Source organism: Hyla sarda, chromosome 7, assembly GCF_029499605.1.
Source record: "Hyla sarda isolate aHylSar1 chromosome 7, aHylSar1.hap1, whole genome shotgun sequence".
NCBI lineage: Eukaryota > Metazoa > Chordata > Amphibia > Anura > Hylidae > Hyla > Hyla sarda.
In genome coordinates this window covers 2,180,736-2,203,450 of record NC_079195.1, presented here as the reverse complement: position 1 = coordinate 2,203,450, position 22,715 = coordinate 2,180,736, and the positions used below count along the sequence as shown (strand labels likewise).

The window sequence follows — 22,715 nt, the reverse complement described above, 5'->3', positions numbered from 1 at the left end:
TGTAACAACATGTCCGCCTCTCTATCACCTAGCGGGAGTACAAAGATGGCCGCCGCCAAATGAGGCAAGACTACGGCTCCCAGCGTGCACTGCGACCGCCCACTTCCTGTTTACCCGGAAGTGACTGATAGCGGCTGCCGGGGAATTCGTTTCTGGGAGCTGAGATAGTGAGGTGCAGGCTGGAGCGTAATTCTGTTATTTTAGAGGGACTACAACTCCCAGCATGCAAAGGGAGCATAGACTCAATGGGTTAATGTATTACCTGTAATACAGGAAGGTTTATTTACAGTAGAAGAATGGGAACTACAACTCCCAGCATGTATCTAGGGCACTATGTGGTACCAGCTATTGATGTCCCTCCTCCTATAGCAAAACTACAACTCCCAGCATGCCCCGACAACTAGGGTGCTTCCAGCTGTTGCATGACTACAAGTCTTGTTCTGAGGAGGCGTCCTGGCTGTCCAGGCATGCTGGGAGTTGTAGTTGTAGAACAGCTGTGACTCCCCAGGCTGGAGATAATAAAGCACAATGTACAGGAGGATGTGTCTGGATCCAGCGGCGCCCCCTAGTGGTGACCAGCACACAGTACAGGATACAATGCCTGGGGCCGCCTGTCACTGGAGAACTACAAGTCCCAGTTTGTCTTGTGTAATTGGGGGGGGTCTGGTCACCTGACAGGTTACATTGTTATATAATTGTTGTTGCAGCAAGAAGTAAAGTGAGAAGTGGAAGAGGAGGCCGGACCCATGAGGGGGCGCTGTGGAGGTGAGGGAGCACGGTGAGTCCTGGGAATATGGGGGATCACTGAGGGGCGGTCAGGTAGAGGTCTGAGGGATGTGATGTCATTATGGCTGATCATGTGACTGCGGGATGTGATGTCATTATGGCTGATCAGGTGACTGCGGGATGTGATGTCATTATGGCTGATCAGGTGACTGAGGGATGTGATGTCATTATGGCTGATCATGTGACTGTGGGATGTGATGTCATTATGGCTGATCAGGTGACTGCGGGATGTGATGTCATTATGACTGATCATGTGACTGCGGGATGTGATGTCATTATGGCTGATCATGTGACTGCGGGATGTGATGTCATTATGGCTGATCATGTGACTGAGGGATGTGATGTCATTATGGCTGATCATGTGACTGAGGGATGTGATGTCATTATGGCTGATCAGGTGACTGCGGGATGTGATGTCATTATGGCTGATCATGTGACTGCGGGATGTGATGTCATTATGGCTGATCAGGTGACTGCGGGATGTGATGTCATTATGGCTGATCATGTGACTGAGGGATGTGATGTCATTATGGCTGATCATGTGACTGCGGGATGTGATGTCATTATGGCTGATCAGGTGACTGCGGGATGTGATGTCATTATGGCTGATCAGGTGACTGCGGGATGTGATGTCATTATGGCTGATCAGGTGACTGCGGGATGTGATGTCATTATGGCTGATCAGGTGACTGCGGGATGTGATGTCATTATGGCTGATCAGGTGACTGTGGGATGTGATGTCATTATGACTGATCAGGTGACTGCGGGATGTGATGTCATTATGGCTGATCAGGTGACTGTGGGATGTGATGTCATTATGACTGATCATGTGACTGCGGGATGTGATGTCATTATGGCTGATCAGGTGACTGCGGGATGTGATGTCATTATGGCTGATCAGGTGACTGCGGGATGTGATGTCATTATGACTGATCAGGTGACTGCGGGATGTGATGTCATTATGGCTGATCAGGTGACTGCGGGATGTGATGTCATTATGACTGATCAGGTGACTGCTGGATGTGATGTCATTATGGCTGATCATGTGACTGCGGGATGTGATGTCATTATGGCTGATCAGGTGACTGAGGGATGTGATGTCATTATGGCTGATCATGTGACTGCGGGATGTGATGTCATGGCTGATCATGTGACTGAGGAATGTGATGTCATTATGGCTGATCAGGTGACTGAGGGATGTGATGTCATTACGGCTGATCAGGTGACTGAGGGATGTGATGTCATTATGGCTGATCATGTGACTGCGGGATGTGATGTCATGGCTGATCATGTGACTGAGGAATGTGATGTCATTATGGCTGATCATGTGACTGTGGGATGTGATGTCATTACGGCTGATCATGTGACTGTGGGATGTGATGTCATTATGGCTGATCATGTGACTGCGGGATGTGATGTAATTATGGCTGATCATGTGACTGCGGGATGTGATGTCATTATGGCTGATCAGGTGACTGCGAGATGTGATGTCATTATGGCTGATCAGGTGACTGCAGGATGTGATGTCATTATGGCTGATCAGGTGACTGTGGGATGTGATGTCATTATGGCTGATCATGTGACTGCGGGATGTGATGTCATTATGGCTGATCATGTGACTGCGGGATGTGATGTCATTATGGCTGATCATGTGACTGTGGGATGTGATGTCATTATGGCTGATCATGTGACTGAGGGATGTGATGTCACTACTGCTGATCATGTGACTGCGGGATGTGATGTCATTATGACTGATCATGTGACTGCGGGATGTGATGTCATTATGGCTGATCATGTGACTGAGGGATGTGATGTCATTATGGCTGATCAGGTGACTGCGGGATGTGATGTCATTATGGCTGATCAGGTGACTGAGGGATGTGATGTCATTATGGCTGATCAGGTGACTGAGGGATGTGATGTCATGGCTGATCATGTGACAGGGATGTGATGTCATTATGGCTGATCAGGTGACTGCGGGATGTGATGTCATTATGGCTGATCATGTGACTGGGATGTGATGTCATTATGGCTGATCATGTGACTGGGATGTGATGTCATTATGGCTGATCATGTGACTGCGGGATGTGATGTCATTATGGCTGATCAGGTGACTGCGGGATGTGATGTCATTATGGCTGATCAGGTGACTGAGGGATGTGATGTCATTATGGCTGATCAGGTGACTGAGGGATGTGATGTCATTATGGCTGATCATGTGACTGCGGGATGTGATGTCATTATGACTGATCAGGTGACTGAGGGATGTGATGTCATTATGACTGATCAGGTGACTGCGGGATGTGATGTCATTATGGCTGATCAGGTGACTGCGGGATGTGATGTCATTATGGCTGATCAGGTGACTGCAGGATGTGATGTCATTATGGCTGATCAGGTGACTGCGGGATGTGATGTCATTATGGCTGATCAGGTGACTGAGGGATGTGACGTCATTATGGTTGATCAGGTGACTGCGGGATGTGATGTCATTATGGCTGATCAGGTGACTGAGGGATGTGATGTCATTATGGCTGATCATGTGACTGCGGGATGTGATGTCATGGCTGATCATGTGACTGAGGAATGTGATGTCATTATGGCTGATCAGGTGACTAAGGGATGTGATGTCATTATGGCTGATCAGGTGACTGCGGGATGTGACGTCATTATGGCTGATCAGGTGACTGAGGGATGTGACGTCATTATGGCTGATCAGGTGACTGCGGGATGTGACGTCATTATGGCTGATCATGTGACTGTGGGATGTGATGTCATTATGGCTGATCATGTGACTGTGGGATGTGATGTCATTATGACTGATCAGGTGACTGAGGGATGTGATGTCATTATGGCTGATCATGTGACTGCGGGATGTGATGTCATTATGGCTGATCAGGTGACTGAGGGATGTGATGTCATTATGGCTGATCATGTGACTGCGGGATGTGATGTCATGGCTGATCATGTGACTGAGGAATGTGATGTCATTATGGCTGATCAGGTGACTGAGGGAAGTGATGTCATTATGGCTGATCAGGTGACTGAGGGATGTGATGTCATTATGGTTGATCATGTGACTGCGGGATGTGATGTCATTATGGCTGATCATGTGACTGCGGGATGTGATGTCATTATGGCTGATCAGGTGACTGAGGGATGTGATGTCATTATGGTTGATCATGTGACTGAGGGATGTGATGTCATTATGGCTGATCAGGTGACTGCGGGATGTGATGTCATTATGGCTGATCAGGTGACTGCGGGATGTGATGTCATTATGGCTGATCAGGTGACTGCGGGATGTGATGTCATTATGGCTGATCAGGTGACTGCGGGATGTGATGTCATTATGGCTGATCAGGTGACTGAGGGATGTGATGTCATTATGGCTGATCAGGTGACTGAGGGATGTGATGTCATTATGGCTGATCAGGTGACTGAGGGATGTGATGTCATTATGGCTGATCATGTGACTGCGGGATGTGATGTCATTATGGCTGATCAGGTGACTGCAGGATGTGATGTCATTATGGCTGATCAGGTGACTGCGGGATGTGATGTCATTATGGCTGATCAGGTGACTGCGGGATGTGATGTCATTATGGCTGATCATGTGACTGCGGGATGTGATGTCATGGCTGATCATGTGACTGAGGGATGTGATGTCATTATGGCTGATCAGGTGACTGAGGGATGTGATGTCATTATGGCTGATCAGGTGACTGCGGGATGTGACGTCATTATGGCTGATCAGGTGACTGAGGGATGTGATGTCATTATGGCTGATCAGGTGACTGAGGGATGTGACGTCATTATGGCTGATCAGGTGACTGCGGGATGTGACGTCATTATGGCTGATCATGTGACTGTGGGATGTGATGTCATTATGGCTGATCATGTGACTGTGGGATGTGATGTCATTACGGCTGATCATGTGACTGTGGGATGTGATGTAATTACGGCTGATCAGGTGACTGAGGGATGTGATGTCATTATGGCTGATCAGGTGACTGAGGGATGTGATGTCATTATGGCTGATCAGGTGACTGAGGGATGTGATGTCATGGCTGATCATGTGACTGAGGGATGTGATGTCATTATGGCTGATCATGTGACTGAGGGATGTGATGTCATTATGGCTGATCAGGTGACTGAGGGATGTGATGTCATTATGGCTGATCATGTGACTGCGGGATGTGATGTCATTATGGCTGATCAGGTGACTGCGGGATGTGATGTCATTATGGCTGATCAGGTGACTGAGGGATGTGATGTCATTATGGCTGATCATGTGACTGAGGGATGTGATGTCATTATGACTGATCAGGTGACTGAGGGATGTGATGTCATTATGGCTGATCATGTGACTGCGGGATGTGATGTCATTATGGCTGATCATGTGACTGCGGGATGTGATGTCATTATGGCTGATCAGGTGACTGCGGGATGTGATGTCATTATGGCTGATCAGGTGACTGCGGGATGTGATGTCATTATGGCTGATCATGTGACTGCGGGATGTGATGTCATTATGGCTGATCAGGTGACTGCGGGATGTGATGTCATTATGGCTGATCATGTGACTGCGGGATGTGATGTCATTATGGCTGATCAGGTGACTGAGGGATGTGACGTCATTATGGCTGATCAGGTGACTGAGGGATGTGACGTCATTATGGCTGATCAGGTGACTGCGGGATGTGATGTCATTATGGCTGATCAGGTGACTGAGGGATGTGATGTCATTATGACTGATCAGGTGACTGAGGGATGTGATGTCATTATGGCTGATCATGTGACTGCGGGATGTGATGTCATTATGGCTGATCATGTGACTGCGGGATGTGATGTCATTATGGCTGATCAGGTGACTGCGGGATGTGATGTCATTATGGCTGATCATGTGACTGCGGGATGTGATGTCATTATGGCTGATCAGGTGACTGCGGGATGTGATGTCATTATGGCTGATCATGTGACTGCGGGATGTGATGTCATTATGGCTGATCAGGTGACTGCGGGATGTGATGTCATTATGGCTGATCAGGTGACTGCGGGATGTGATGTCATTACGGCTGATCAGGTGACTGAGGGATGTGATGTCATTATGGCTGATCATGTGACTGCGGGATGTGACGTCATTACGGCTGATCAGGTGACTGAGGGATGTGACGTCATTACGGCTGATCAGGTGACTGTGGGATGTGACGTCATTATGGCTGATCATGTGACTGTGGGATGTGATGTCATTATGGCTGATCAGGTGACTGCGGGATGTGATGTCATTATGGCTGATCAGGTGACTGCGGGATGTGATGTCATTATGGCTGATCATGTGACTGCGGGATGTGATGTCATTATGGCTGATCAGGTGACTGCGGGATGTGATGTCATTATGGCTGATCAGGTGACTGCGGGATGTGATGTCATTATGGCTGATCAGGTGACTGAGGGATGTGATGTCATTATGGCTGATCAGGTGACTGCGGGATGTGATGTCATTATGGCTGATCATGTGACTGCGGGATGTGATGTCATTATGGCTGATCAGGTGACTGCGGGATGTGATGTCATTATGGCTGATCAGGTGACTGCGGGATGTGATGTCATTATGGCTGATCATGTGACTGCGGGATGTGATGTCATTATGGCTGATCATGTGACTGCGGGATGTGACGTCATTATGGCTGATCAGGTGACTGCGGGATGTGATGTCATTATGGCTGATCAGGTGACTGCGGGATGTGATGTCATTATGGCTGATCAGGTGACTGTGGGATGTGATGTCATTATGGCTGATCATGTGACTGCGGGATGTGATGTCATTATGGCTGATCATGTGACTGGGATGTGATGTCACTACTGCTGATCATGTGACTGGGATGTGATGTCACTACTGCTGATCATGTGACTGGGATGTGATGTCACTACTGCTGATCATATGACCGTGGGATGTGATGTCATTATGGCTGATCATGTGACTGCGGGATGTGATGTCATTATGACTGATCATGTGACTGCGGGATGTGATGTCATTATGGCTGATCATGTGACTGCGGGATGTGATGTCATTATGGCTGATCATGTGACTGCGGGATGTGATGTCACTGCGGATGATCATGTTACTGCAGCTGATCATGTGACTGCAGGATGTGATGTCACTGTCTGATCATGTGATGACACTACGGTTGCTCATGTGACTGCAGGATCTGATGTCACTATCATAGTTGACAGCTGATTGGGGTACGGGGTCTGTGAGCCGTCATATAAGGGAGCGCCAATATTCATTCAGCGCTCTCACTGCTCTAGATCTTGACAGCGGCTCAGAAGATGGAGACCCCGAGAGGAGACCCCCAGTCATCAGAAGGGGCGGAGCCTCGCCGTTTCATCATTCCATCCCAGGAGCCGGAGGCAGCGCCGGTGAGGAGATCTCCAGGGCTGAACAGTTAATCCGGGGGGGGGGGGGGTCCGCTGTTCCTGGGTGTGGAGTGGGGTCACCTGACTTATTGGGGGGCGCTCGTTCCTCTGTTACTGTATAAATGGTAAAGCTGAGCAGATGAGGACCCTCGAGAACACAGGGGCGGACTAGAGGTCATAGGCCCCACCCTCCCAATGTTGCAAAACTACAACTCCCAGCCTGCCCGGACAGCCAACGGCATGCTGGGAGTTGTAGTTTTGCTACATGTGTAAGCATATAGTTCTGAGACCACCGCCATAGACAGGACTGCGGAGGACGTGGGTCTCCTTAACCCCCTTACTGACCGCGACAATTTTCGTTTTTGAATTTATACAGGTTTTGTTTTATTTTACTACCGTTTTACAACTTTTTTTTAATCTTTTTTTTATTTTTACTTCATGTGACCAAAAATCTGCAATTCAGTTTTTTTTCCCCAGTTTTCGGGGTCAATAATGTTATATTTTATGGGTTCAGACATTTCTGAACATGTTTTGTTTTTCTTTATTTATAGAAAATGGGTGATATGAAATTTTATTAGGGAAAGGGGCATTGATCATTTAGATAGATGCTCTTCTAGTTAATCCTGCCTGAGGCAGACTGCTCCAGCAGGATTACTATGGCAGACTACCATAATAACCAGACACCTGACATGACTGCAATTATGAGTTAGATCGGGGCTCTGCTAGTACAGACTGCCATAATAACCGATCGGGGACACCTGACATGACTGCAATAATAAGTCAGGCACTCTGCTAGTAAATCCTGCCTGAGGCAAACTGTACCAGCAGAATTACTATGGCAGACTGCCATAATAACCACTCAGGCACCTGACACGACTGCAGTTATGAGTTAGATCGGGGCTCTGCTAGTACAGGCTGCCATAATAACCACTCAGGCACCTGACATGACTGCAGTTATGAATTAGAGCGGCACTCTGTTAGTACAGTCTGACTGAGGCAGACTAAACCAGCAGGATTACTATGGCAGGCTACCATAATCACTCAGGCACCTGACTGTAATAATGATGCAGATTGGCACTCTTCTAGTACAGCCTGCCTGCGGCTTCCTAGTCTTTACATATATACAGGGGTCTATGTTAAGGGGTTAATGGTGAACTCTTACACATGAATGGGAGTAGGAATCCTTTGTGTTTTGTTTCCAGGTCCGCTCTCTGTTTCACGCCCAGACGGCGGTTCGGCCCACCAGTGTGGCGCCCGCAGGCAGTTACGCAGATTACGTCTTTCAGAAAGAGTCTAAACTCCCTGAACGAAGACCCCAGAACCAGAAATCTCCAGGGGAGACGTCTCATGGGGAGCCGAGCGCACAGCGGGATAAGATCGAATCGGTGCCCGAATCCAAACCTCAGAGCGGGGACTCGACCCCGGATCTAAAGGAGGATCCCAAGACTGCGATTGGTTTATCTGTTGCACCAGTGGCTGCCCGAACGCTAAAGCCTGGAGGGGGGAGGAGCTGCATCGTGGTCAGCCCCAGACAGGTAAGACAGAGTAGAGAACCACGGCTATCAATGGCGGCCGACCAGTCTCAGTCGCCTCCAACTTTTGTGTTCGGAGAGGTTTTGTTTCTTCTTCTCCTCTCGCCGTCTCATCTCGTTGCAGAGGGGGAATCCACTTCTGAAGCATGTCCGCAACATTCCCTGGGAGTTTGGAGAAATCGTTCCGGATTACCTCCTGGGGGAAACGTGCTGCGCTTTGTTTCTCAGGTGAGTCCCTGTATAAATTATATGGTGATGTATCGCCAGGAAGTACTTTGTAAAGTTGTCCTGGTGGATGCAGTACCGCTTTCTACCACTGCAGGCAGCAGATACTTTTGGTCTCCAAACTGCGGACCTCCATCTGTTGCAAAACCACAACTCCCAGCGCAACTTTATTTTATTTTTTTTGCACAAAACTAAAAAATTTTGAGCAAATAACTCATAAATCTATAAATTTTCTTTGCTTAAATCTAAAGTTTTCTGCGCACTCAGTACGTTGCGGTCTCTGATGGCTTTGTACAACCTCCTCTCTCTAGTTTGCGATATCACAACCTGAACCCAGAGTATATCCACACGCGGCTGCGCTCTCTGGGCCAGTCCTATGCGCTCCGCGTCCTGTTGGTGCAGGTGGACGTGGTAAGTGTGAAGATCGGGGGGGGGGGGGGTCACCCAGAGGATTTGGGGGGGGGGGGGGGAGATTTGTTCAGTATTAATTTGCTTTATTTATTTTGCACGTAAATCTTCGCAGAAAGACCCACATTTTACCCTAAAAGAGTTGGCGAAGATCTGTATCCTGGCTGACTGCACCCTGATCCTGAGCTGGAGGTACGAGGGCGAACATGGGGTGAAATACATAAAAGTAAATCCAGCAGCACCTCAGAGTAAAGATCGACCCCGATGTATATAGATTGTTGTGTATAGATGGATGTATGTAGGTACATTGTTGTATACAGATTGTTGTATATAGACAGGTGTATACAGATTGTTGTTATATATAGACAGGTGTATACAGATTGTTGTATATAGACAGGTGTATACAGATTGTTGTATATAGACAGGTGTATACAGATTGTTGTTATAAATAGACGGGTGTATACAGATTGTTATATATAGACGGGTGTATACAGATTGGTGTATATAGATTGTTGTATACAGATTGGTGTATATAGACAGGTGTATACAGATTGTTGTATATAGACAGGGGTATATAGATTGTTGTATACAGATTGGTGTATATAGACAGGTGTACACATATTGTATATAGATTGTTGTATATAGACAGGTGTATACAGATTGTTGTATATAGACAGGTGTATACAGATTGTTGTATATAGACAGGTGTATACAGATTGTTGTTATAAATAGACGGGTGTATACAGATTGTTGTATATAGACGGGTGTATACAGATTGTTATATATAGACGGGTGTATACAGATTGGTGTATATAGATTGTTGTATACAGATTGGTGTATATAGACAGGTGTATACAGATTGTTGTATATAGACAGGGGTATATAGATTGTTGTATACAGATTGGTGTATATAGACAGGTGTACACATATTGTATATAGATTGTTGTATATAGACAGGTGTATACAGATTGTTGTATATAGACGGGGGTATATAGATTTGGTGTATACAAATTGTTGTGATATATAGATGGGGGTATACAGATTGTTGTTATATATAGATTTGGTGTATACAGATTGTTGTTATAAATAGACGGGTGTATACAGATTGTTGTATATAGATTGTTGTGTATAGATGGATGTATGTAGGTACATTGTTGTATATAGACAGGTGTACACATATTGTTGTATATAGACGGGTGTATATAGATTGTTGTATACAGATTGGTGTATATAGACAGGTGTATACAGATTAGGGATGTAAGAAAAAATCGATTCTCGCGATAATCGCGATTTTTCATTTGCCGATACAGAATCGATTCAAAATATTTTTGAATCGATTCTTTTAGGGATGTGGAATTTTTAATAAAACGCACTTTTCTTACCTGCCAACGAGCCCGCGGAGCTCCGGTACAGTCCGGTACAGGTGTTCGGTCCCCGGGCTGTATTCTTCTTACTTCCTGTTAGTCCGGCACGTCACATGGAGCTTCAGCCTATCACCAGCGGAGGCGGGACATCGCTGCGGCTGGTGATAGGCTGAAGCTCCATGTGACGTGCCGGACTAACAGGAAGTAAGAAGAATACAGCCCGGGGACCGAACACCTGTACCGGACTGTACCGGAGCTCCGCGGGCTCGTTGGCAGGTAAGATAAAGTGCGTTTTATTTTATTTTGCAGCCCGGACGGGATAACATGAGAAAAGTGAGCACCGGAGTACTAGATCGCCGCTGTCAAAGCTGACAGCGGCGTCTATTGGGATCTATGAATGCTCCCAGGTGGGCGATATATCGCGATGTATCGTCACCTAGACGGTATCGCGATATATCGAATCGCCACACAGGTATCGCGATTCGAATCGAATCGCCAAATTCTTGGCGATTCACACCCCTAATACAGATTGGTGTATATAGACGGGGGTATATAGATTGTTGTATACAGATTGGTGTATATAGACAGGTGTACACATATTGTATATAGATTGTTGTATATAGACGGGTGTATACAGATTGTTGTATATAGACGGGGGTATATAGATTTGGTGTATACAGATTGTTGTGATATATAGATGGGTGTATACAGATTGTTGTATATAGACGGGTGTACACAGATTGTTGTTATATATAGATTTGGTGTATACAGATTGTTGTATATAGACGGGGGTATACAGATTGTATATAGATTTGGTGTATACAGTTTGTTGTATATAGACGGGTGTATACAGATTGTTGTTATATATAGATTTGGTGTATACAGATTGTTGTTATATATAGACGGGTGTATACAGATTGTTGTATATAGACGGGGGTATATAGATTTGGTGTATACAGATTGTTGTATATAGACAGGTGTATACAGATTGTTGTATATAGGTTGTTATATATAGATTTGGTGTATACAGATTGTTGTTATATATAGATTTGGTGTATACAGATTGTTGTTATATATAGACGGGTGTATACAGATTGTTGTATATAGATTTGGTGTATACAGATTGTTGTATATAGACGGGGGTATATAGATTTGGTGTATACAGATTGTTGTATATAGACAGGTGTATACAGATTGTTGTATATAGGTTGTTATATATAGATTTGGTGTATACAGATTGTTGTTATATATAGATTTGGTGTATACAGATTGTTGTTATATATAGACGGGTGTATACAGATTGTTGTATATAGATTTGGTGTATATATATTTGGTGTACACAGATTGTTGTATATAGACAGGTGTATACAGATTGTTGTATATAAGTTGTTATATATAGATTGGTTCAGATCAGCATTTTCCATCCAGGATACATCTAGCTGCTGCAAAACTACAGCTCCCTCTAGTCTGGGCATGCTGAGAGTTGTAGTTTTGCAGCAGCTGGAGGCACCCTGATTAAGAGACCCGGTTGTAGACAGATTTGCGCAGTTTGGTGACCCTGCGTCTCGTCCAGTCCAGAGGAGGCGGCCCGATACCTGGAGACATATAAATGTTACGAACAGAAGCCGGCTGACGCTCTGAAAGAACGGACGGACGGCGACTTCGTGTCCAAGGTGAGCGGAGCGCTGGGGGGTCTCTTAGGCCGCGTCTGCGCAGGTACCGGGGGCTGACGCCTTTATCTCCGCTTCTTTACAGATCACAGACTGTCTCACCACAGTGAAGTCCGTCAACAAGACCGACAGCGCCACCTTACTCACCACCTTTGGGGTCAGTTCTCTATGACGTTTCCCAGCTTTAGCCAAAATTACGCACCAATGATGACACCGCGGTTTTAGCGGTATAATTACGCGCCGACTGCATATCAGTCAATTGTAAATTTCGGCAGTGGCTGCTTAGACAGAAGATTCCATAGTGTGAACAATACCCTAAGGCCGTGTTCACACAACAGAATTTCGGTACCTGAATTTACCGCACCTTAGTTTCAATGGGATTCGGATGTCCTATTCAGAGGCGGAGCTTCACATTAAGAGGCGGAGCTATAACTACATTAGGAGGCGGAGATTCACGCTCCAGTTTTAAAGGGCCCGTCTCCAGCGTGGGACCCATTACTGTAGAATCACGTTATGCTGGGTCTCGCAATAAAAACGTGCGCAATGCTTCCCAATATTCTGCCAGATGATGCAAAACTACAACTCCCAGCATTCCTGGACATGAAAAAGAAAAGACGTTCTGTTTCCAGATTTCCCAGCAATCAATGCTCATGTCCTGTACTCTGCACCATGTATTCACTATAATCTCCTGCCGTCACCTGATCACTCATGTCCTGTACCCTGCACCATGTATTCACTATAATCTCCTGTCGTCACCTGATCACTCATGTCCTGTACCCTGCACCATGTATTCACTATAATCTCCTGCCGTCACCTGATCACTCCTGTACCCTGCACCATGTATTCACTATAATCTCCTGCCGTCACCTGATCGCTCATGTCCTGTACCCTGCACCATGTATTCTCTATAATCTCCTGCCGTCACCTGATCACTCATGTCCTGTACCCTGCACCATGTATTCACTATAATCTCCTGCCGTCACCTGATCACTCATGTCCTGTACCCTGCACCATGTATTCACTATAATCTCCTGCCGTCACCTGATCACTCATGTCCTGTACCCTGCACCATGTATTCTCTATAATCTCCTGCCGTCACCTGATCACTCATGTCCAGTACCCTGCACCATGTATTCACTATAATCTCCTGCCGTCACCTGATCACTCATGTCCTGTACCCTGCACCATGTATTCACTATAATCTCCTGCCGTCACCTGATCACTCATGTCCTGTACCCTGCACCATGTATTCACTATAATCTCCTGCCGTCACCTGATCGCTCATGTCCTGTACCCTGCACCATGTATTCACTATAATCTCCTGCCGTCACCTGATCGCTCATGTCCTGTACCCTGCACCATGTATTCTCTATAATCTCCTGCCGTCACCTGATCGCTCATGTCCTGTACCCTGCACCATGTATTCTCTATAATCTCCTGCCGTCACCTGATCGCTCATGTCCTGTACCCTGCACCATGTATTCACTATAATCTCCTGCCGTCACCTGATCACTCCTGTACCCTGCACCATGTATTCACTATAATCTCCTGCCGTCACCTGATCCCTCATGTCCTGTACCCTGCACCATGTATTCACTATAATCTCCTGCCGTCACCTGATCACTCATGTCCTGTACCCTGCACCATGTATTCTCTATAATCTCCTGCCGTCACCTGATCACTCATGTCCTGTACCCTGCACCATGTATTCACTATAATCTCCTACCGTCACCTGATCACTCATGTCCTGTACCCTGCACCATGTATTCACTATAATCTCCTGCCGTCACCTGATCGCTCATGTCCTGTACCCTGTACCATGTATTCACTATAATCTCCTGCCGTCACCTGATCCCTCATGTCCTGTACCCTGCACCATGTATTCACTATAATCTCCTGCCGTCACCTGATCACTCCTGTACCCTGCACCATGTATTCACTATAATCTCCTGCCGTCACCTGATCACTCATGTCCTGTACCCTGCACCATGTATTCTCTATAATCTCCTGCTGTCACCTGATCGCTCATGTCCTGTACCCTGCACCATGTATTCACTATAATCTCCTGCTGTCACCTGATCACTCATGTCCTGTACCCTGCACCATGTATTCACTATAATCTCCTGCCGTCACCTGATCACTCATGTCCTGTACCCTGCACCATGTATTCACTATAATCTCCTGCCGTCACCTGATCACTCTTATCCTGTACCCTGCACCATGTATTCACTATAATCTCCTGATCACTCATGTCCTGTACCCTGCACCATGTATTCTCTATAATCTCCTGCCGTCACCTGATCACTCATGTCCTGTACCCTGCACCATGTATTCACTATAATCTCCTGCCGTCACCTGATCACTCATGTCCTGTACCCTGCACCATGTATTCACTATAATCTCCTGCCGTCACCTGATCTCTCATGTCCTGTACCCTGCACCATGTATTCACTATAATCTCCTGCCGTCACCTGATCACTCATGTCCTGTACCCTGCACCATGTATTCACTATAATCTCCTGCCGTCACCTGATCTCTCATGTCCTGTACCCTGCACCATGTATTCACTATAATCTCCTGCCGTCACCTGATCACTCATGTCCTGTACCCTGCACCATGTATTCTCTATAATCAACAGCCGTCACCTGATCACTCATGTCCTGTACCCTGCACCATGTATTCTCTATAATCTCCTGCCGTCACCTGATCGCTCATGTCCTGTACCCTGCACCATGTATTCACTATAATCTCCTGCCGTCACCTGATCACTCATGTCCTGTACCCTGCACCATGTATTCTCTATAATCTCCTGCCGTCACCTGATCACTCATGTCCTGTACCCTGCACCATGTATTCACTATAATCTCCTGCCGTCACCTGATCCCTCATGTCCTGTACCCTGCACCATGTATTCACTATAATCAACAGCCGTCACCTGATCACTCATGTCCTGTACCCTGCACCATGTATTCACTATAATCTCCTGCCGTCACCTGATCACTCATGTCCTGTACCCTGCACCATGTATTCTCTATAATCTCCTGCCGTCACCTGATCGCTCATGTCCTGTACCCTGCACCATGTATTCACTATAATCTCCTGCCGTCACCTGATCGTTCATGTCCTGTACCCTGCACCATGTATTCACTATAATCTCCTGCCGTCACCTGATCACTCATGTCCTGTACCCTGCACCATGTATTCACTATAATCAACAGCCGTCACCTGATCACTCATGTCCTGTACCCTGCACCATGTATTCACTATAATCTCCTGCCGTCACCTTATCGCTCATGTCCTGTACCCTGCACCATGTATTCACTATAATCTCCTGCCGTCACCTGATCGCTCATGTCCTGTACCCTGCACCATGTATTCACTATAATCTCCTGCCGTCACCTGATCACTCATGTCCTGTACCCTGCACCATGTATTCACTATAATCTCCTGCCGTCACCTGATCGCTCATGTCCTGTACCCTGCACCATGTATTCACTATAATCTCCTGCCGTCACCTGATCGTTCATGTCCTGTACCCTGCACCATGTATTCACTATAATCTCCTGCCGTCACCTGATCACTCATGTCCTGTACCCTGCACCATGTATTCACTATAATCAACAGCCGTCACCTGATCACTCATGTCCTGTACCCTGCACCATGTATTCACTATAATCTCCTGCCGTCACCTTATCGCTCATGTCCTGTACCCTGCACCATGTATTCACTATAATCTCCTGCCGTCACCTGATCACTCATGTCCTGTACCCTGCACCATGTATTCACTATAATCTCCTGCCGTCACCTGATCGCTCATGTCCTGTACCCTGCACCATGTATTCTCTATAATCGTCTGCCGTCACCTGATCACTCATGTCCTGTACCCTGCACCATGTATTCTCTATAATCTCCTGCCGTCACCTGATCACTCATGTCCTGTACCCTGCACCATGTATTCTCTATAATCTCCTGCCGTCACCTGATCGCTCATGTCCTGTACCCTGCACCATGTATTCTCTATAATCTCCTGCCGTCACCTGATCTCATGTCCTGTACCCTGCACCATGTATTCACTATAATCGTCTGCCGTCACCTGATCACTCTTATCCTGTACCCTGCACCATGTATTCACTATAATCTCCTGCCGTCACCTGATCACTCATGTCCTGTACCCTGCACCATGTATTCACTATAATCTTCTGCCGTCACCTGATCACTCATGTCCTGTACCCTGCACCATGTATTCACTATAATCTCCTGCCGTCACCTGATCGCTCATGTCCTGTACCCTGCACCATGTATTCACTATAATCTCCTGCCGTCACCTGATCACTCATGTCCTGTACCCTGCACCATGTATTCACTATAATCTCCTGCCGTCACCTGATCGCTCATGTCCTGTACCCTGCACCATGTATTCACTATAATCTCCTGCCGTCACCTGATCACTCATGTCCTGTACCCTGCACCATGTATTCACTATAATCTCCTGCCGTCACCTGATCACTCATGTCCTGTACCCTGCACCATGTATTCACTATAATCTGCCGTCACCTGATCACTCATGTCCTGTACCCTGCACCATGTATTCACTATAATCTTCTGCCGTCACCTGATCACTCATGTCCTGTACCCTGCACCATGTATTCACTATAATCTCCTGCCGTCACCTGATCGCTCATGTCCTGTACCCTGCACCATGTATTCACTATAATCTCCTGCCGTCACCTGATCACTCATGTCCTGTACCCTGCACCATGTATTCACTATAATCTCCTGCCGTCACCTGATCGCTCATGTCCTGTACCCTGCACCATGTATTCACTATAATCTCCTGCCGTCACCTGATCACTCATGTCCTGTACCCTGCACCATGTATTCACTATAATCTCCTGCCGTCACCTGATCACTCATGTCCTGTACCCTGCACCATGTATTCACTATAATCTGCCGTCACCTGATCACTCATGTCCTGTACCCTGCACCATGTATTCACTATTCTACCCCGGATTTTTCTCCCGCAGACTCTCGCTGACCTGGCGAACGCATCGCGAGAAGATTTGTCTCTGTGTCCGGGACTTGGACCCCAAAAAGTAAGTGTGGGGCAGAGGAGGAGGTTGGGGTGGTCAAGTGACTTATTCTCCTTCATCTTGACGACCCCTTTACTATAAGGAGAGCAGAAGCAGCAATTCTGGCAGGTTACACCGGGATCTGCAGAGACCTGAAAAACCCCTTTCACTGTCTGGGCATGCTGGGAGTTGTAGTTTTGCAACCACTGTTCCAAAGTGGAGGCCCCTTGGTATACATGCACAAACAGTTAGGCTAGGTTCACACTACAGCTCTGCATGGGACTGTTTTTTTTAAGTTCTGCTACCACTGAATTTCTGACCATTCCCGTCCACTCCCACAACGTGTTCAATCCCGCCCCCATTTGTGTCCGATCTCACCCGCTTTTACACGTTCAATCCCGCCCCCATGTGTCCAATCCCTCCTGCTACCATCCCGCCCCCATGTGTCCGATCTCACCCCCCATGTGTCCAATCCCTCCGTCTCCCATCCCGCCCCCATGTGTCCAATCCCGCCCACTAGTGTTTAATCCCACCCGCTTTTACAGGTGTCCAATTCTTCCCACATGTGTGTCCAAGATGGAATAATAAGCATGAAAATAATAAGAGTAAAAACAAAAATGCAAAAAAAAAAAAAAAAAAAAAAAGGCCGTGTCCTTAAGGGGTTAAAAATTAGCATTCTTTTTTTCTCCCTTTCAATAGAATTCCCAGCATCACATGATAAATGAATCACACAAAACAAACCGCACCAAAAAAGCCCAAACTTAAATCCACTATTTTTGGGAATAAATAAAAATCAACACAAAATCTGATTCTTTGGGATATAAAATGTGAGGACAGGTTTTCTTAGGTATAAAAATAAAATAAGTGAAATTTAACCTTATTGTGATAAAGACGTTTTGAGATCAGTGTTGCCTCCCGCTGTTGCAAAACTACAACTCCCAGCATGCCCGGAAAGCCAACAGCTGGAGGCACACTGGTTAAGAAACATAGACATATATACCTGCTCTATATATCACATCCGGGTCAGAGGTCGGCCCGTCCATCGTTTAACCCTCCAGGGTCTGATAACTTCCAGGAACCATTTATTTTCGTTTCAGGCCAAGAGACTGTTCGATACGCTACATGAACCGTTCCTGAAAGCCAAAAAGTAACAACAGTCATGTGACCCATGAACCGCCCATCCTCACACACAACATGGAGTCGCTGGATTTTTTTTTCCGAATAATTTATTTTTATTGTGTACGAAATATAAAGGGGGTACAGTCCGTATAATAAATGTTCTATTACTGCTGAATACTAAAGGAGTTCTTATTATCACAGTAGTCCGGAGCGTTAAAGACTGGAAACCGCCAACGCGACGAGCGCCGTACGGTCGGGCACATCACCGGTACGGACAGGTATACACACTAACACAGGGTAGACAGGAGTGCCGGCTCCTCAGCACTGCCAGGTATTGCTTCAGGACACGTACAGAAGACGTTACGGGACACGGAGCGGCGGGGACCTGTCTGAATGGCGCATAATTCGTGTAGCACAGCGCTCGTCTCCCCCCTATAGACACGGAACGGCAGCGCATATGCATGACCGCCGATTCATTTCTGTAGGATCATGGGGAACAATACACCGCTCCCCCTCTCCTGTAAATAGGGATGTATCCAGATGGCGGCACAACCTTTTAGATTTTGCGCGATTAATATCGCAACTGCAGGAACCAAAGCGGCGGTCACAGTGTGAATAAACCCTTAGGCTATGTTCACAAGGCGGAATTTCCACAATTTTGCGGGGATTGCTGAACGGAATTCTGCCGAAATGTCGGCGTAATTCTGCGTTTTCTAAATACAGAATTTCGCTGAAATTCAAGATCCATTGATTTGAATGGGATTTCGCCGCGGAATTCCGCAAAATAGAAGACTGGTCTAATGTGTTGAAGGAAAACGGAATTTTTGCGGCTGAATGGGCCTGCGGAAATCAATGTGCAGTCAATTATGGCAGAAATTCCGCCGTGTCAACATATACTTATATTCCATAGAGTCAAATCTGGTAAAGGAGAACCCCCCCCCCCCCCCCCTGGGAATAATAGGGATCGGTCCCGGAGGGGTCAACAGGGGCCATGCATGTTGCAAAACTACAACTCCCAGCATGCCCGGACAGCCGTTGGCTGTCCGGGCATGCTGGGAGTTGAAGTTTTGCAACATCTGGAGGGTCACAGTTTGAGACCACTGCCTTAAATCAATACAGTTCCCTTTTCCGTTTTCAATGTGAACCGTATTGAAAACCTTATGCAAACGATGCATCCAGTTGTGTCAGTTTTTATTTCTCGTACCCAAAATCATAGTCTACCACGATTTTTGGTCCGAATGAAAAACAGTGTACATTTTTTTATTTTTTATAACATGGGAGTCAATGGGAACGCATCCGGTTCGCACCATCCAGTTTTTTTTTTCTTGGAATTTCAATAAAACAAGTGAAACTTTATTCATAATGGAAAAGTTAAAAACGTAAATGGTTTCTTTTCTTAAAGACAGAATTTTTTAAAACCGTATACGGGTTAAAAATTTTTTTTTTAAACATGGGAGTCAATGGGAACCGTACAGAACCATATGTGCGTACGGTTCCATACGGTTTTTGACTTTGCACAGTTTTTTTTTCATGGAATTTCAATCTAACAAGTGAAACTTTATTTATGATGGAGTGAAAAGTTAAAAACGTTTTTCGGTTTCTTTTCTTAAAAAACGGATGCAACCGGAAATCATTGTTTAAATCGCATACGGGTTAAAATTTGTATTCACGTTTTGATATAGTTTAGACTGTTTTTGAGGAATCCATTTTGCATCAAAAACCTGATACGGGAACTGTATTGCAAAAACGTGGTGTGAATGCAGCCTAACTCAGTCCTCCCCTTCCTGCAGCTGATCAGTTGTTCCTTTCGACTGTCCGGTCATGCTGGGACTTGTAGTTTTTGAACAGCTGAAGAAGCCACAGGATGGAGCACGTCACCTATACTGCCACAGCGCCCCTGGTGGTCACATAAAGAAGTAAGAAAAGGGCCCGCAGGTAAATCGACTGTAGTGTCACCTCAAATAGAGCGATCCCGATCCTGTTTAGGGTCACTTGTGGCCCATTGGGGCCCCTCATGTCCGGCTCCTGAAGACGTCATTCAGGGCTTTAAATGTAGGGACGGGCTCCCCTATATCAGTAAAGACTGCGCTACTGTGTATGGCTGCAGCATGACACTGCATGGTTAAAGGGGTGTCCCAGTTCTCAGGATAGACGGATGGGTCCGACCCCCCTAAATCAGCTGATTGAAGGGTCCGGGGCACTATGGGAAATGCTCCGCCCCCCTCCTTGCTTTGTACATTTTGCAGCAGCTGTTCCTGGAGAACATAATACAGGAGATAGGAGTCGGACCCCCGGAGAGGTCTGGACTGGAGACCCCTCCCTTTAAAAGGGTTAAACAGAAGCTGCACAGAATATGTAATAAAGGCAAAACTAACATAAAACAAAATAAACGTTAAAACATTAAAAACAGAAAATTAAGTCCTGATAAAAGTCCCTGATGTGAGGCGGCGCCACCCCTGACCCAACGGCGTTGTGATGTCATCAGGTAAGAGCCGTGTGATGTCATCAGGTAAGACAGCCGTGTGATGTCATCAGAACGCTCTATATAACGGGGCAGAGAAATCCCCGCAGTCTGGACTCCGCCTCATCATCTCCCTTTGTAGATCATCATTGTTTGCGATTCACTTGTCTTCCGTAAGACTTAACGCGCCGATCCCCAATGTGCTGCTCCCCGCACTTACACAACTACAACACCTGCTGGGAGTTGTAGTTTTGCAACAGCTGAAGAGCCACAGGTTGGGGATCGCTAGCTAAGAGAAACAGTCCTGGATGCCTAGTGGAGAGAGCCTGAGGGGAGGAGCATGACACCACAATACAGATAAAAGCTCCGCCCCCGTCAGGATAAGTTTTTGCTGGGAACCATAAAATGCTACATAAATCTAAAACTACACGACGTAAATATATCACCAGATGTGAGACTGATCAGGAGCAGCCCACCAGGACCGCCAGCTACACTGACAGATCAGACACAGCCCACCAGGACCGCCAGCTACACTGACAGATCAGACACAGCCCACCAGGACCGCCAGTTACACTGACAGATCAGACACAGCCCACCAGGACCGCCAGCTACACTGACAGATCAGACACAGCCCACCAGGACCGCCAGCTACACTGACAGATCAGACACAGCCCACCAGGACCGCCAGCTACACTGACAGATCAGACACAGCCCACCAGGACCGCCAGCTACACTGACAGATCAGACACAGCCCACCAGGACTGCCAGCTACACTGACAGATCAGACACAGACCGCCAGCTACACTGACAAATCAGACAAGCTCACCAGGACCGCCAGCTACACTGACAGATAAGGCACAGCCCACCAGGACCGCCAGCTACACTGTGACTGATCAGGAGCAGCCCACCAGGACCTCCAGCTACATTCTGACGGATCAGGAGCAGCCCGGCAGCTACACTGTGACGGATCAGGAGCAGCCCGGCAGCTACACTGTGACTGATCAGGAGCAGCCCGGCAGCTACACTGTGATGGATCAGGCGCAGCCCACCAGGACCATCAGCTACACAGAGCTTCTTTGGATTGAGTGCTGCGTGGATGCGGACACCTCTGACCCCATGTTAAGCCCTCCCCACAGTGGGCGGAGCTGTAGATCCTGGGCAGCGTCCTACACCATGGGGCCAGGATCGGTGTCACCGCCAGAGGCATCTATAAATACTGGAGAATGACATCAACAATCCAAGGACCATCCACATCGGGGGGGACTCTGGTAAAAACTAAAATATAAAAACTTCAGGACAGGTTTTCGGAGGACTCGTATGACCCGCATTGAATCCTGGCACCACGGTCAGTCCCTTTACGCCACGCGGTACGCCATCATCAAGGAATACTCTTTACGGCTGGCGCGAGACGCCCAAAGAAACAGGGCCCCGGCCATGATCTGCAGAGGAGAAGAGACGCACGCCAAGCAGAAGGACCAGCCGTACTCCCCCCGGACCCCCGCTGGAGGGGGCAGGCTCCGCTGCAGCAGGTGCACCCCAATGGCAAAACACAGGACGGCTCCCAATGTGCAGACACCTGTGAGAGACAGAGAGGACAGAGACTGTGAGGACCCCGGGGGATGAGACTGTATAGATGAACCACACTGACCACCGCTACATAC

At 47.1% G+C, this 22,715-nt stretch overlaps 2 protein-coding genes across 4 annotated transcripts in view; one reads left to right on the top strand and one right to left on the bottom strand.

The window, feature by feature from the left end:
* The first annotated feature begins 72 nt into the window (after positions 1 to 72).
* Positions 73 to 20,957, top strand: ERCC1 (ERCC excision repair 1, endonuclease non-catalytic subunit). 2 transcript variants are annotated; one of them, XM_056531075.1, is made up of 11 exons: positions 73 to 172; positions 708 to 765; positions 7,099 to 7,209; positions 8,409 to 8,741; positions 8,863 to 8,966; positions 9,275 to 9,374; positions 9,487 to 9,563; positions 12,309 to 12,408; positions 12,491 to 12,562; positions 17,430 to 17,498; positions 18,572 to 20,957. In XM_056531075.1, the coding sequence occupies exons 3-11, from the start codon at positions 7,120 to 7,122 to the stop codon at positions 18,623 to 18,625; spliced, it is 999 nt and encodes a 332-aa protein (XP_056387050.1). In that variant the 5' UTR covers positions 73 to 172; positions 708 to 765; positions 7,099 to 7,119; the 3' UTR covers positions 18,626 to 20,957. The 2 variants fall into 2 exon arrangements, with proteins under 2 accessions (XP_056387050.1, XP_056387049.1); XM_056531074.1 differs by having other exon boundaries at positions 154 to 174; positions 708 to 778.
* A 138-nt stretch (positions 20,958 to 21,095) lies between these two features.
* Positions 21,096 to 22,715, bottom strand: part of CLDND1 (claudin domain containing 1) — a 42,316-nt gene continuing 40,696 nt past the window's right edge. For both annotated transcript variants that reach the window (XM_056531095.1, XM_056531094.1), the window contains exon 5: positions 21,096 to 22,630. In XM_056531095.1, the coding sequence (XP_056387070.1) occupies positions 22,410 to 22,630 (221 nt within the window). In that variant the 3' untranslated portion in view covers positions 21,096 to 22,409. The remainder of the gene's footprint in view (positions 22,631 to 22,715) is intronic.